General features: G+C 37.2%; 2 protein-coding genes across 2 annotated transcripts in view; one reads left to right on the top strand and one right to left on the bottom strand.

Annotated features, from left to right (window-relative positions):
- Positions 1–16,802, top strand: part of LOC134651423 (circadian clock-controlled protein daywake-like) — a 360,230-nt gene that overhangs the window by 183,891 nt on the left and 159,537 nt on the right. The window lies entirely within an intron of this gene.
- Positions 2,651–8,207, bottom strand: LOC134651416 (uncharacterized). The gene is made up of 5 exons (XM_063506520.1): positions 8,081–8,207; positions 6,647–6,872; positions 5,150–5,301; positions 3,868–4,029; positions 2,651–2,837 (listed from the first exon to the last, which is right to left on the bottom strand). Exons 1-5 carry the CDS (start codon positions 8,142–8,144, stop codon positions 2,662–2,664), a joined length of 780 nt encoding a protein of 259 aa, XP_063362590.1. The 5' UTR covers positions 8,145–8,207; the 3' UTR covers positions 2,651–2,661.

Below are 16,802 nucleotides of genomic sequence, written 5' to 3'. Positions count from 1 at the left end.
TAGCAGAGGAATGGTCACAATAAACGTTAAACTTCAATGAAAAATGACGTAAATAAGTGGCACTTTCACACTTTTTCATTTCAAAGTCGTTCGCAGCTTAGACGGACTCTACGTCATCATAGAGAAAAAAATACTAAAAAGTCTTATCTCAACAGCATAAGACTTTCCGGTCGGTGGCGACATCTATTGTCAAGTAGCAGTACTGATAGTTCCGCTACTCGATGCTAGATGTAGACAGTGAAATTAATAGTCTGAACTGATGTATGGAGTGAGCACTCTATGTATTTTTTTCTCTATGACGTCATGTACCTACATTTATCAGTGTCATGTTAAATAAAAGTTTTTTTTACATTTAATATTTAATTTACAAGCTTTTTTAATACCTATTTAAATATGGGATGGCTGGAACGCAAACTGTCCAATGTCCACTCAACAACGCGCTATGAAAAGCAACGAGGATGAAAAATTATACCGCTTAATAAATCACGCGGAAATGCAAATAGAATTGGACAGTGGCAGTAACTGGAGAACATACTCAATTGGGACATTAATCATATTTTAAAGAAGAAAAAAATGTGCAGTACAAAAATTTTATATGGGGGTCCAGTAATGTTCTATTTCGAGTCATGGGCAAAAATGATTTCATAAATGATTCAATATTTTTCACTAGTATTTTGATAGTTTTGTTTTGACAAGACGTCAAAACGGTTTCGCTGCATCTAGTGTCGCAGTTGAAAACATGTTATGCTGCATCCATTACTTAAGGTAACAGTGTTCGTTTTTGTCTTGATTTTCTTTTTTAATTAAGCTAGTTTTCTATAAGGTTACGTACCTGTGTTAACCTAACCTTAATGTGTATCTAAAAAACTTTATTTTTCGCGATGTATACATGCATGTGTGCATTAGGTACCTACATTATCAAAGTCAAATTAGCGTCCTTAACGTTTATACTCGTAAATATGCCTTTTAGAATAAGTCGGTGACATCCAGAATACAATAATTGATGGTGATCATAAATTCAACTGTCAATAACTGAGACCTTCAACTTAGTCATTATCGCTGGATATTTAATGGGTAAATATCCAAAGGCGAGTGTTTACCTGGTATGTACTCGCTCGGAAATTGTTTTAGAAATCGTAGTACTTCAGTTTGTACAATTTAAATTTCGTTTTTCCTGAAAAATTGCAATAAAATAACTTTTTTTAAATAAAAATATATGTACCTACTTAGGCTGAATTCAGAAAAAAATGCCTGAATTATGCCTTGTTACAATCTGTTGCAATGAACCCCTTTCTTATTTAGTTATAACATTTGCTATAACCCAAATACGCCTAAATAAACACGTCTGTCTAACATAAACTTTGATTTATCTAACACTTTGTGTAGACCAGGTAGTAAGTACTGGAAAATTACATTTCAACCCGGTAAATAAATATTTGGGTTTATAAATGGGGTATATACCCGCGATGCATCTCTAATCGGAGTAATAAGTAAGGTCGTTAATCACTCTCATATTGTTAGTGTCGCCTACAAACTCCGCTAAAATGGTATGACAGTTCATAAAGTAAACACCGACTCAAACTAATTTCCTCTAATGCTTGCTAGTCAGCGGATTTCAGTATAATTAAAAGGGTGATTGCACAATAGGAGCAACTGCATTGACGCATGAAACATACAAATATGTACGTCGAAAAGATGTCCCACTCCAATCGCGCGATAAACTAGGGTATTCTCAGGCATTATAATATTAGTAAGTTATGATCGTCTGCAGCTGACACAATTTCACTACTATACCTACATAGTCAGCTGACTTTTTTCAAGGTAGTTTCTTATTTGTAATTTGATCGATTTTTAATTTGAAAGGAAATACAGTTCTTTAATCAACAAACGGAGCGGCAGCTGACGTTCACTACTACTTAGTTGCAAGTGTTTTATGCTAGAATACCCATATGTATCGCAAGCAGTAACTCAATTTTTTGCCGATAGTTGTAAATAAGGTTGTAGTTGTATAAGGTCGTGAGTGTAGCAACTGAAATTAACAGATGCGCTCTCAAAAGTACTAAGGTAGAATTGGGTAATGGTCTGTTTGGTAGAATGTGACGTGCTGTAAACGCAGCAATGTGACTGTACTTGCTGCGGCAGCGCTGATCGTGCGACTAAATTGCCTAATGTGCAGGCGCTCTTACTTGCTGCCTTATCTACTAATTATCTAATTGCGGTCGTGTGTTGGAACTAAGTGCTGGTTTGAGACATTGTGAGATTCTACAGTTTGTTCAAGGTACTGTTTTCAGACTTTGGTTGAACCGTAAACAGACCATATAGGCATATACCTTAAGCTACATCTGATGTTAGTACTACTGGAGTATTGCCCCAGCCTAACTGACCCCTGAGCTGAGCCTGACTGAAGTTATCTTCTATTTAAATTGTTACTTGATTATTTATTAATACATATGCACAATGCAACTAAAACAAAACACTTTTATTCGTACAGGTTTTATAATACTTATGAATACTTAAATCAAATTATACCAAGATTTTTCAAGCTTATTAGTTTATGAATCGATTACTTGATCTCTAACAACAACAAAAAAACATTTTTTGTCTCTGGATTTTATTTAAATAGTGGGTTTTTTCTTTACTTCTGTATTTACTTTGCCTCGTCTATGATCTCTCGTAAGGGGTCAGATCCTCAGTGATGTAGTACTTGATAGGTACGACGTCGTAGAACCTATGGGTGAAGATGTAGAAGAATTCCATTGCCTTATCCATGAAGGAGCGCCCGAAGTTCTGGAGTAGCAACTTTCCATTCTCGTTGAGGAAGGAGGTGACGTATTTGCCTGAAAAAAAAATGTATATTTCTTATAAAATTAATCAATACAGGCTTGTATGTTAGCTAAATCTATATTTATTTTAGATTGTTAGCAAAGATTAATAAGAAAGAAAAATAATTAGCGCGTTGCATGAAAACGGGCGTGAATTTTGTTGAACTTTTTTCGCAGTATTCTGTTATTATATTGAAGATCAGCAGTGGGAAATTTGTTAAAATATACAGTGCCCCAAAATAATAGTTTTGAAGGGTGTATGCCAAGATTGCCAAGTTCTAAAATGTACGTGTTGAAAACAACGCTAAGAATTTAAAAACAATAATTTCAAATTCTCATCTTTTCAACATTCTACAATTAGTTGAGTTTTATGACGTCCTTAAATAATCATATGGCTACAATGGTTCTATTAAGATCTCTGCCCACTACACCGTATCATACCATGACCGTAGTAGGAACGTATGAGGCACGGAATGTAACGCGATACGGACTACTATGCCCACTACAACGTATCCACACACGTTTATTGCCCGTTGTATCAGCGTATCATCCCCATAGCATCCGCCTATAATCCCCGTAGCATCCGCGTTTCATCAGAAAGAGCAAGCGAGTAGTTATCATACTGGCAAGAGCGAGCAACAGATACGGCACCGCGTTTATAACGGGCTTAAAACGGTCACCATACGCGGTCATAACCCGTATGTTCACCGTTTCGCCGCCTGCACGCACCATTCCGTGCCGTGTACGGAGCGTTTCGGCACCGGCAAAATATCCTCGCCGACAATTTTTGACGGTCCGTGCATGGCACGCTACGGGTATGGTCGGTGACGGAACGGGCTAGTGGGCATAGTCTCATACTTTTTAATACAAAATATTTTTTTTTTGCCGGACACGTTCATAGCACACGGTCATGGTATGATACGGTGTAGTGACTTGGGCAGAGACCTTAAAGAAGGAACTATTGTATATCGTTGTTTCTTTTAAATAAAAATTAAGTGATAATGATAACTAAATAAATAAAGTAACATTTCTAACTCAAACTTACTCAAATCTTCATTGCCCAGGTACAAATGGTCGATGTAGAAAAGAGATCGACCCGCTATATTGTACGTGTACTGCGTCTCATTATGCTTGCACTTAAAGTACAGCTCACCATCCGCACCTCTCTCAATGAAGAAATCGTAGTCAATTCGGAGGTTTAGTTGCTCTGAAAAAAAAACAATACGCATCCAATGTTAATCATTTGCTACGAAACCGGTAAAAGGATTGTAGGTCCACATTATGTTTTATTTGTTCCAATATAAAACAAAACAAAGTTAAATATCCCATTTAAAAGTAAAGATTAAGTTTGTCGGAAACGGAAAATATCTTTGTACATTAAAATATTTACATAAAGGTGTGAATATCCGTAGTTGTTTATAGTAGGTACTATTAGTATGCCCTTTAACCACAAACATAATTTAAAATGCTATAAACAACAAAGTAATATTGTATACACAATCTACTTTGACGACTGGTCTGGCCTAGTGGGTAGTGACCCTGCCTGTGAAGCCGCGGTCCTGGGTTCGAATCCCAGTAAGGGCATTTATTTATGTGATGAGCACCGATATTTGTTCCTGAGTCATGGTTGTTTTCTATGTATTTGTATAATTAAATATATCGTTGTCTGAGTACCCACAACACAAGCTTTCTTGAGTTTACCGTGGGACTTAGTCTATTTGTGTAAAAATGTCCTATAATATTTATTTATATTTATTTATTTATTTATCTACATATGTATAAGCAAAAAACACTATGATTATGAGAACCAAGTGTCCACGTGTAATTATTTATGACTTGCTTAAACAAAACAAGTCACTGGGAAACACTAATTATAGAAAATTAGTTAGAAACCGCTATGCAACACTGTAACCTTTGTAATGTTAATAGTACAAAATTACGCGTATCTATAAAATTGCTTTGTCGTTATCGGCAACTAGATTTCCTTATGCAGTTCTATAAATAAAATTCTCGTTATTTTACATGGACATATAATTATACCAATTTATATGGTTCTCGACAGTACCATGAAGGCCAATTCGAACTTACAATCCGACATCAAAATGACGTCATTGTCATCGGAATTTAAATTCGAATTGGCCTCATGATTTGTTTGAACATCGTGCTGATTTTGAGAAGTTGTAACTTTTGACTTCTATTTGTAGGATATTTTAATAACACAAAAAATATTTTGTCAACTTTACTGAATAACTTTTGGCACCCACAGCAATTAATGGTCTGTATTTTTTAAATAAGTAAATCCACTAATTAGTAATTAAGAAACCCACCTAGCTTGACCTTAGCGAAACCATCGCCATGGATTGACTGTTTTCCAAAAATGGACTTGAGGAGAGGGCTGTCCGAAACCAGCTTGTAGCGTCCTTTTATGGTAATATCACAAGTAAGATCCATCCACGCATGCTCCTTCTCGAGGTCAGTCCTGGAATTTCATGTATAATTTCATTATTTTATACCAATGTACATACGTACTCTATACGTACTTTGTGTAGTGATTATGTGTTAAAACTAGAATTGAATTTGGTATTCAAATTTGTGGATTCAAATAGGCAAGAATTAAATTAAATATACTTAAATACTTAAGTGGGATTATTACATCGACGAGTCTTGGCAACCAGAGATCGTACCTAAGTAAATTAAGTTTATGTAGATATGAAGCTCCTTGTATTATAGGCAGAGATCGGACAGATTGGCGTCATTGCTCGCAATAATGTGGACATGACTCCAAATTTGATTAATTTTTTTACCTGAGATTTAATTTTGTGTCCTAGTCAATAAATAGCACTTAAATATATTTTTGATATAAAAAATGAGTAGGTACCTACAGAAAAGTTGGAAAATACTGATTAAGTATTTTTTTTAATAAATTTACATTATAAGAAATCTTTGTGTTATTTATTGATTAAGAATCAAAATTAAACCTCAGGTAAGAAATTAATTAAATGATTAATGTTTTAATCAATTTTGGAGTCATGTCCACATTATTGCGAGCAATGACGCCAATTTGTCCGATCTCTGATTATAGGTGTCATTATTCCTTTTGCAAATGTCAAGTAATAAATGTCATGTCAATGTTAAAATTTACAATGTCACAGTTTTTATACGATAGGCGATTTTATTTTTTCCTCTGCACAGATATTTGAAAATCATCTTTTTACCTGCTTTGTCTACCTGACGGCGGTTTTGACAAAAAAAAAACAGAAAAGAACCAGAGCGGATAATCCTTAGCCGGAGGATCGCGGAGTTTATCTTAAATAATACGAAGCCGCCACCAAAAAGCCGCTTCCATACAATTAAAGTTTCGTTTTGATTTCAAAACGACTTGCTTTAATTACATGAAACTTGGTATGTACATTTACATACGTAGCATATGTCTAGGTTTGATGTTTAATAGTTTTCTTTGCTATAAATAAGTAGGTACATACAAAGAAAATAGATCAAGCAGAAGTTCTAGTATTATTTCATGTTATTTCGGAATGTCGCGGTAGTTTTAAAATGAGAGCGTAACTTCAATTATATGGTGGCTGATAGGTTCGTTTGGGTCTTAAGCCTTAGAAGTAGTAACACCCTAAGGGATCATTTAGACGGCGCGCGAACTCGCATGCGATTTTAGTTACATTGCGGACCAGTGAGGTTACAACAATTCAGCCGACCGATCAAATAGCGCAATGTAATGAAACTCGCATGCGAGTTCTCGCACCGTCTTAATGAGCGCTAAGACTGGGATCTACCGGTAGTCAGTTTAGCAAAAAGTGTTAAAAACATACTTAAAGTCATTGAATATGCAATTCTTCACACCGGTAGCAATACCATCGACCATCGTCACCTCTAGCTGGTTAAGTACATTTACGGTTACATTTTTCAGCTCGATAGGGTCAATGGGTGGTATGGACAACTCCTGGATGCCGTTCTTGGCGATATCTTGCAGCACCCTTTGATATAGTTCCCTCAAACATTCTCCGTCATTGATTGAACATTTAGTCAGCGTGTCAACTAAAAATAAAGGCTTAATCAATACGGGTATAATTTAAATAGTGATATTTTTGGAAAGCAAAATAATAATAATAAATATTCTTTATTGCAGACCAGGTCCATAATTATACATTTAAATTAAATTATAACATTCATATATTACATGTGTTAGTAGCAGTATGAAATACATAATTAATCATCAAATAAAGTATAACAGTTTTATCATGGAGAATCTCCCTTTTTTCTAAAATCTGAGTAACTAATTAATTGCTGAAAGTGCTGCTAGGTTGAAGCACAGCAAGTACGCGAACCTTGAACAAGTGTACGACTTCGTCCCGGTTGCCGTCGAGACGGCGGGGCCTTGGTGTGCCGAGGCCAAAGCCTTTATTAAGGATATAGGGCGACGTTTAACGGATAGGGGCTGTGACCCTCGCTCTGGTTCTTTCCTTGTCCAACATATATCACTGGCCATTCAGCGGGGTAATGCGGCCAGTATTTTTGGCACATTTGATCCGGGAGACAATCAGAGTGAGGGGTGATATTTTATTTGTTAAGTTACTTTTACTCATTCTTAGGTTTATTTTAGTTTATAATTTGTATGTTTAATCAGTTAACTACCTATATTTTTGAAGTGTAAATTAAATGTATTAATTAATAAAATAATATTTATGGAATCGTAACAAATTGCTTAAATTAGCAAAAATATGATTGATTACCCAAATCTGTTCAGTCTACCTGTTAATCTATTCAGCGAATACATCTACATAAATCTATAGTATTTAATCCAAGTCTTCCACAATATGAAATATCTGATGAAAATAATTAACGCCTTAAATTAATAATAATACATTTCTAAAAGCAAGCTACCTAATAAATGGTAAATAGTAAATATTATGATGTCCCAAGTAATTACCTAGGCGTTCTGAGATGATTAAAAAGGTACATTTCACCGTTTTATGTAGAATAAAATATGTTGTTAGTGTGTATGTCAAATAGGAGGATTTTGTATATTTAATGAATTATGGCACCTACCTAAAGTAAATAAAAAAAATCTTCTATGTCAGAAATAAATAATTCTTATAGCCTTGACAAATAGCATGCTCGTAAATATGGTATGAAATTTCTTCATTTTGAAAGAAAAAGTAGGTAAATAAATTATTTCGTTTAGAGTAAATCGTAAAAGAAAATAATAATTATGTAAATAAAAATAAACTTAAAAGAAAACTCACTGAATGCAGATTCACTGACGACAATTGCGCACAAAAGGAAAATCGTAACTTTAAAAGCCATCATCTTATGTAGCTGTCCGTCCCAGCGTAGTATCCAAGTTATTATAAAGCCTGATTTACTGAAACTTGTTTTTATATAACCCTAGCCTAGCTAATAGAATCATTAATTAATACAGGTATAACAATATGTTTTATTTGTTTTTATGACCTCCAAAAATAACGCAGTGCAGAGGACATAAAGTCTGTATTCTTTATACTCATTTTTGACTCTTTACAGTACATCTAGTGCCTCATTACGACACCGGTGCTATAATAAGCACATTACGTAACTACGTCGAAAAAAAGGTCCTTAATTATATCGAAGACATAATTTACATATCAAATTGACAATTAAATTTTATTAAGTTGATCTAATTATATTTGAATCAAGGAAGTACAAGGAGAGGAAAACCGAGGAAAAGGTGGATGGATTATGTGAGAGATGATATAAAACGAACGCAAGTGAATGATGAGATGACGGGTGACAGAGAGGTACGAGTATGGAAGAGAAAGACATGCTGCGCCGATCCTAAGTGAATGGGACAAGGGCAAGCGAATGATGATGATAAGTAATATATAAATGACATAATGTAAAAATGTTGAACGTATTTAGTAAATTATTAATGAATTATAATATAAAATGTAAAAAATGCATGCATTCGTATCCGTTATAGTAGTTTATTATGTGACTGCTACATAATGAGAGGCATTAAAATACGAGTGTGGGTTTAAGAAACGAACGTTAGTGAGTTTCTTAATAGGATCACAGGAGTTAACTCTCTTTTTATATTGTAGCGATATTAAGGAATAAACGGCTTATTTATTTTAATTTTATTTATTCTATACATATTGAGAAGCTCTTCAAATCAATACAATTTTATCGAAATGTTACAGAAACCTAATCAACTACAAATTAAAAATTTGGACCCAATACGAATTATAATGTAAAGTTCAGATAAAAATTAAAAAGTTTGTTCTTTAGTGACGACCGATATTTACAAAGTAATTCAAAATTGATACAATGTATAAGTTAATTGTTTGACACATGTATGAGAAACATAACGCCTCCTCTGTAATTGTTCTACAGGGCAAATAATTTCAATGGGGCAGCCAATTTTCATAAACGCTCTCAGCTATAGCATTGATATCGACCAAAAGATCTCGCGGACTCGCGTACGAAGGGTTCCGTACCATTACGCAAAAACCGGCAAAAAATCACGTTTGTTCGGTTTGTTGTATGGAAGCCCCACTTAAATATTTATTTTATTTTGGTTTTACTATTTGTTGTTATAGCGGGCACAGAAATATATCATCTATCACGGTTCATGAGTTACAGCCTGGTGACAGACAGACAGACGGACGGACAGATAGGCAGACAGACGGACAGCGGAGTCTTTTTAATTATGTTTTAATTAAGAATTACTTTTTTGGTCCATTGCTACATCAAAAGGCTAAGGCAGAAATTAAAAACTAGTCGCCGGATTAAATAAAAGATGAAAAATCGTATGTAAAAAACTTAATAAAGGTCAAAATGCCGAGTCAAAAATATTAGTATTATAAATTATCTTGTTATGGCTAGTTTTTAGGGTTCCGTACCCAAATGGTAAAAAACGGGACCCTATTACTAAGACTCCGCTGTCCGTCCGTCCGTCCGTCCGTCTGTCACCAGGCTGTATCTCACGAACCGTGATAGCTAGACAGTTGAAATTTTCACAGATGATGTATTTCTGTTGCCGCTATAACAACAAATACTAAAAACGGAATAAAATAAAGATTTAAGTGGGGCTCCCATACAACAAACGTGATTTTTGACCGAAGTTAAGCAACGTCGGGCGGGGTCAGTACTTGGATGGGTGACCGTGTTTTTGCTTGTTTTGCTCTATTTTTTGTTGATGGTGCGGAACCCTCCGTGCGCGAGTCAGACTCGCACTTGACCGGTTTTTTTATATTTTTTATGTAGAATATGCCCAGGTCACGAAAAAAAAAACGCTCCATCTACCGCCGTAGGTACAACTACGAAAAACAAACGTATAATATTGTATGTATGGTGGTCAGCGCAGTCTTTTCGTTGCTTTTTGGTTTAGGCATGTTAATTCTTTGTAGCTTTTGTTTTGTTTTTTCAGAATACCTACTTAATATAATTAATGCAAAGGTTCCTTGACATTGGAGCGAAACTTCTTTTATTAATCTAATATGTGATAACTAATAAATGAAATATGTGTAATAAAATAATTATTAGCCTGTTATTAGCAAACCAATACACAAAATGACTAAAATAATTAGACACACCTTATGCAGTTTCCGATAGATAAGGGTAGGGCCGGATCTAGGGTAGAGCGAGTGGAGCGGCCGCTCTAGGCGCCGGATGGCAAGGGGGGCGCCAAAAATGGCAAATGAGAAAAAAAATGTTTTAAAAGACGCGAGTTTGGCGAGGGGGGGGGGTGTGGAAAATACGCTTGAAAACTTCCACGAAGGGCGCCAAAACCCGATTTCGCTCTACCCTGATCAAGGGCTGCACTGGTCATAAGCGTAATTAACAGAAAGCATAAGTGTTTAAGAACATACAATCATTTTAATATACACTTTATTCTAACATTTTAACGTTTTTACAAAATAAATAACATTTCTTCTGCTGTGTAAAAAAATCAATAATCTCATACAGAAAGAACAAAATCATATATATCTCTAGTCAATGTCAAGAAAACTCAATTCAAAATTAGTACGGCGATCAGCGGCCAGCACCGCATGAAGGTAGCACCATGTAGGCGCTAACATACTCCCCCCCCTCGAGGAGGTAGAGCCTCGAGGACGAAGAAAGCTTCTTCCGGTTTGGGTAGTGGACATAGACGATGAACTGCTCTTCGTATTATGCCACGTGCCGTGCTAACATCCGCCACTCTGGATACGTTGTCTTGTCCGGGGTACAACTTAACTATTCGACCCATTCTCCATTTCATTGGAGGGACGTTTGTCTCTTTAACGACAACCACGTCGTTAACTTGAAGTTGTTTTGTGTCGACCTTCCACTTAATCCGTTCCTGTAATTCGGCCAGAAACTCCTTATGCCAGCGATTCCAAAATTGCTGCCGCATTTGCTCGATGTGCTCGTATCTGCTTAGCCGATTTGGGTTGATGTCCAACAGGTTCGGAGAAGGTAAAGACATCAATGATTGTCCGATCAGAAAATGGCCTGGCGTTAATGGCTCCAGGTCGTTGGGATCGGTCGATAAATAGGTCATCGGCCGAGAATTCAAGATGGCTTCAATTTGATTGAAAAGCGTTGACAGTTCTTCAAACGTCATGTGGGTATTGCCAAGGACCCGCGCCATATGGAATTTGGCTGACTTAACTCCGGCTTCCCATATCCCTCCGAAATGTGGAGAATAAGCCGGCGAGAATACGAATTTTATACCCTCATTAGCCCCCCACGAAGCTACAGAATTATTGCTAGACTTCAGAAAGGAAGCAAGTTCGTTACTCGCATCTACAAAATTTGAACCGTTATCGCAATGAATCTCGGATGGATAACCACGACGAGATATAAACCGTCGGAGACATTGAATAAAAGCGTCAGTCGAAAGACTACTTACGAGTTCTAAATGTAAAGCCCTTGTCGAAAAACAAACGAAAAGAGCTAAGTAAGCCTTGGTTATCTTACAGCCTCGTCCTTTACGATCTGTAATCAAGAAGGGTCCCGTAAAGTCAACTCCATAAACCTTAAAGGGCAGACTTGGCGTGACTCTGGTTTCAGGTAAGTTCCCCATTATAGGATTTACGGTTTTTGCTTTCATAATCCAACACCTTTTACATTTATTAACCGTACTCCTAGCTAAACCTCTCCCGCGTATAGGCCAAAATTCATTACGTAGATTAGTTAGTATTAGCTTAACAGATCCGTGCAAAGTTCTATTATGCTCATGTTGAAAAAGCAGCTTCGTAAACGTGTGTTTAGCATCTAATAATGCGGGGTGCTTTTGCGTGTAACTGACTGAAGAATTCTGAATACGACCACCAACACGTAGTAGTCCGTCCTCATCTATAAATGGTGTAAGCTTAAGTATTCGAGACTTTAAAGGTAAAGGTTTACCTTTTTGCAGTGTGCAAAGATCATCACCGAAAGACTCTAGTTGAGATTGCTTTGTCAGATATTTTAAAGATGAATTTAATTCCTCTGTGGTTAAATAACCACAACGTTTAGACGCAGGATTTCTTAAATTGTAGATAAATCTTTGCACATATGCAAAGACTCTTTGCAAAGTCGTCAGCTTTGAATATCTTTCAAAGTCTACGACACCGTAGTTTTTATCTAAGGTATTATCGATAAGAGTAAACGTTTTCATTTCGGGTATGCAACTTGTATCGCTGATGGACTGATTCAGTTGTGGCCAATTTGACATATGGTTATTAAGAAAAGAGGGACCCTGCCACCAAAGGTCGGCGGTACATAAATTTTGAGGGTCAACCCCCCTTGATGCCAAATCAGCAGGGTTCATCTCTCCTGGCACGTGTCTCCATGAACTATTTTGAGACAATTCGTGAATCTCACCAACCCGATTTGCTACGAACGTTTTTAAACTCCGAGGCTCCGCTTGCAGCCAACTTAGAACGACAGCTGAGTCAGTCCAGTGGAAAACTTGCTCAATATTACAGCGTAGCGATTTCTGAACCTTGACAGTCAATCGAACAGACAGTAACGCGCCTAAAAGTTCCAAACGTGGAATAGATGTCGGCCGCAAAGGAGCAACCTTTGCTTTTGCGCACAGTAAACGTGTAAGTGTGACGCCCTCAACGTCTGAGGAGGTTAAATAAATGCATGCAGCATACGCATCCTGAGATGCATCTGAGAATGAGTGTAGAGTAATGTTTACGGGTTGACTACACAAAACGTATCTCGGTATATTCATTTTTGTCAACTGTTTGAGCTTGTCTACAAAATCTGTCCATTTTTTACATAAATCATCCGGAACTGGATCGTCCCAGTCCAGTTTTGATAACCACAACCTCTGAAGAATGATTTTAGGCGTAATTGTAACCGCACTTAGTAAGCCGAGAGGATCAAATATTTTTGCCGAGTTTGACAAAATAGTACGTTTTGTTACTGGCGGTATGGATTCAATGTCCACAGAAAATTGTAAACAATCGGGTGCTGGTTGCCATTTTAAGCCCAGAACACTCGACTGGCCATCTAAATCTAAATCCTTAGGTATCATGGTACTTAGGCTGGCTTTGACAATAGTAGGAGCGTTCGTATGAAACTTACGAAGAGGTAAACAAGCTCCGTTTAATATATTGGTAACTGATTCGCATATGTTGCCAAGCTCCGCTTCAGTTTGCGCGCCAGTCAGAAGATCGTCCATATAGAAATCATGCTGTATTATTTGGGCGATAGTTTGACTGTCGCATTCCTTCGCTAACTGCAGCAAACATCGCGTGCTTAAACAAGGCGCTGAAGCAGTTCCGTATGTAATTGTATTTAATTGTAATATACGCATCTTTCTAGTATCTGGGTCTTTCCAAAGAATCTGCTGGTATTTACGTTGGCTGGGCTCTACTAGAATCTGTCTGTACATTTTCTCTACATCCGCTGTAACTACGTATTTATGTTGCCTAAATCTTAACAAAATAGACAACAGGTCGTCTTGCACTACGGGTCCTACATACTGTATGTCATTTAAGGACTTACCTGACGTAGTTTTTGCTGACGCATGAAACACGACACGTAGTTTGGTAGTTTCACTCTGTTCCCTTAAAATAGCATGATGAGGGAGAAACTGACTACCTTCTTCAGCTTTCGAGACTTCAGTCAAATGCCCAAGGTCTTCATATTCCTTAATAAAATCAGAATAACCTTTTTTAAGTTTAGGATTCTTAGACATTTTCCTTTCAATACTATAGAGTATCCTTTCGGCCATTTTGTATGAATCACCAAGGGTATCTGGCGATTCTCGAAAGGGGATACTCACGATATATCTTCCGTCACTATTACGGTGCGTAGTATCGCTAAAGAACTTTTCACAATAAGCATCATCTGAAGATACTACAGGTTTCGAACTAGGTAACTCTTCCAGTTCCCAAAATTTTGACAACTGATTTTTAATTTCTTGTGAAAAGTTACAGCGGATAGTATGAGAACTCGTAGAGTCCCTGGGCCTCCCCCCCGTAGGGCCAGCCACTATCCAACCTAGCTCGGTTTCTACTAAATATGGTTGTCTTATACCTAGCTTGATTTTTCTTTGCCCAATCAAGTCCCAGTATATATCGGAACCAAGCAAGAGATCGACTTCTGCCGGCGACTGAAACTTAGGATCAGCTAGGGTAATATTGTTAGGAATATCTACTTTTACTCCTATCTTGACTGCAGGAAGCTCCTCCGTAATCTCAGCTACAATATAGCACCTCACTTCAGCTATAAATGACGTGTGGAGTGAATGTAAATTAAGATCACAATATTCATTTATAAACAAAGGTATTTTATTAAGACACGAAATGGAGCGATTTACAATAATTGTACTGCAATTAATCTTTTGTTTAGCCTTTTCAGTTATAAATGAGGACTGACTACCATTGTCTAATAACGCGCGCAAAACAAACTTGTTTCCGTGAATAGTCACCTCAACTAGAGCTGTAGCCAACATAATATGACGACGATCTGCCGCTGTTAACGTGACAGTCGTGTCAGTCGAGTTTGTTGCGATAGACGAAAGCGAAGTCTCATCATAACTTACGCCGCCGCTAGCGTCTTTATACATAGAGCGCGATTCGACCCACGGATCGGCGCGCGGCAGTGCTAGTCATGCTTGAGGCCTAGATTCTTGACTTACGCTTGAAGGCGAAGGAGCTGCTGACATTTGAGGACGTGAAATATTATTACTAGGTCCAGCAGCTGCTTCCTCTTCACATTGTTGCTGGTTAGTCATTTCTTTATGTAATATGGTGTTGTGCCTTTTTTTGCAAACCCTACACGCAGTGCTGGTGTGACACTGATAAGCAGTGTGGCCGGGGCGTAAACAGTTTTTGCACAACTTCCATTGACTTACCTGTAGAAAGCGCTCATCAACCGATAAAGTATTAAATTTGGGACAATCGCTTAGCCTATGATCCTGATTACAATAATGACACTCATTTACCACCACGCTAGTCGACGATTTCGGTGACAGGCCTGACGAAACAAAGCATTTAGTTCGAGTAACGTTCTGACGTTTGTCGTTTTTATTTAAATCCGTCTGAATTTGACGTTTGTCGTTTCTCGAGCTAGATACCGTTTCTAAAACGTCAGCTCTGTTACGAAGGAATTTATAAAAATCCTGTAATGACGGCGAAGTTATGTCGCTACGAAACTCTTCCCATTTTCGCGCGGTACTAACGTCAAGTTTTGACGAGGCCATATAGATAACCAAGGTATCCCACTTATCGGTCTCCTCACCAAGAGACTTGAGTGCTTGTAAATGTTTTGACAAATTGTCAATTAATTTGCGTAAACCCTCATCACTTTCCTTCGACAAAGGCTCTATGCTAAACAAACCCTTTAAATGCTGGTTGATTAACAGACGCTTATTATCATATCGCTCGCGTAAAAGAGACCAAGCGATAGGATAGTTCTCAGCTGAGACGGACACAGAATTAATAACTAAGCTTGCATCGCCTTGAAGGTATGACTTGAGATAGTGAAATTTACAAACGTCATCAATGTTCTCATTGTCATGTATTAAAGACAGGTAAAGGTCTCTAAATTCTAGCCACTTATCTGTCTTTCCATCAAAGGGAGGAAGTCTTAGCTGCGGGAGTTTCACATTCTTCGCTCCTCCGCGCTGACGGCTGCTCTGGCTGAAGAACTCGTCCCCTTGATGGTCTTTTTCCTTAAAGGCGGCAATTACCTCTTGGGCCTGAGCCATTACACAATAAAACTCATTTTCTGTGGCCTCTCGAGCATCCAGCTCATTCTGAGAATCATCCTGTAATTCAATATTAGTTTGAATTTCATCGAAAAGATTAAATGCCTCCTGTATTTTAGACAACCTAAGAGTGCATTCATTTATAAGAACTTGAGTTAGATTATTTTTATCTAACAACGGCGTGAGGAATTTTTTAAATAAAGTTACAGCTCTCCGAACTGTTCCTCTTTGTCGTTTGAGTTCTTCCATTTTGAGGGTGCGAGATTATTTTAAACTGGTAAATTATACTTGCATACGCATTAAAGCAAATTTAGGTACATAGAGGTACTTACAGTAATAATCCCGCGCTTCGTAGAATTACCCATTAATTACTTACGATAATTTAATAGCGATTGATAGTTGATGGGTACCAGCAATAGCCATCCGTGCTCTCACCGGCTTAAACTCACAACATCTGGTAATCGTTATTGGATAAATTGGGACATTCTCCGAAGAATAGTCTTCATTTCAACTCAGCGCAATCTTCATTCAAATATTGCGAATTTCATCACGTCGGGGTCACCACAATATGTTTAAGAACATACAATCATTTTAATATACACTTTATTCTAACATTTTAACGTTTTTACAAAATAAATAACATTTCTTCTGCTGTGTAAAAAAATCAATAATCTCATACAGAAAGAACAAAATCATATATATCTCTAGTCAATGTCAAGAAAACTCAATTCAAAATTAGTACGGCGATCAGCGGCCAGCACCGCATGAAGGTAGCACCATGTAGGCGCTAA

The sequence above is a fragment of the Cydia amplana genome, chromosome 10 (genome assembly GCF_948474715.1).
Source record: "Cydia amplana chromosome 10, ilCydAmpl1.1, whole genome shotgun sequence".
Lineage (NCBI taxonomy): Eukaryota > Metazoa > Arthropoda > Insecta > Lepidoptera > Tortricidae > Cydia > Cydia amplana.
The sequence above is the reverse complement of the archived record's forward strand: the minus strand, read 5'-3'. Positions and strand labels throughout refer to the sequence as shown.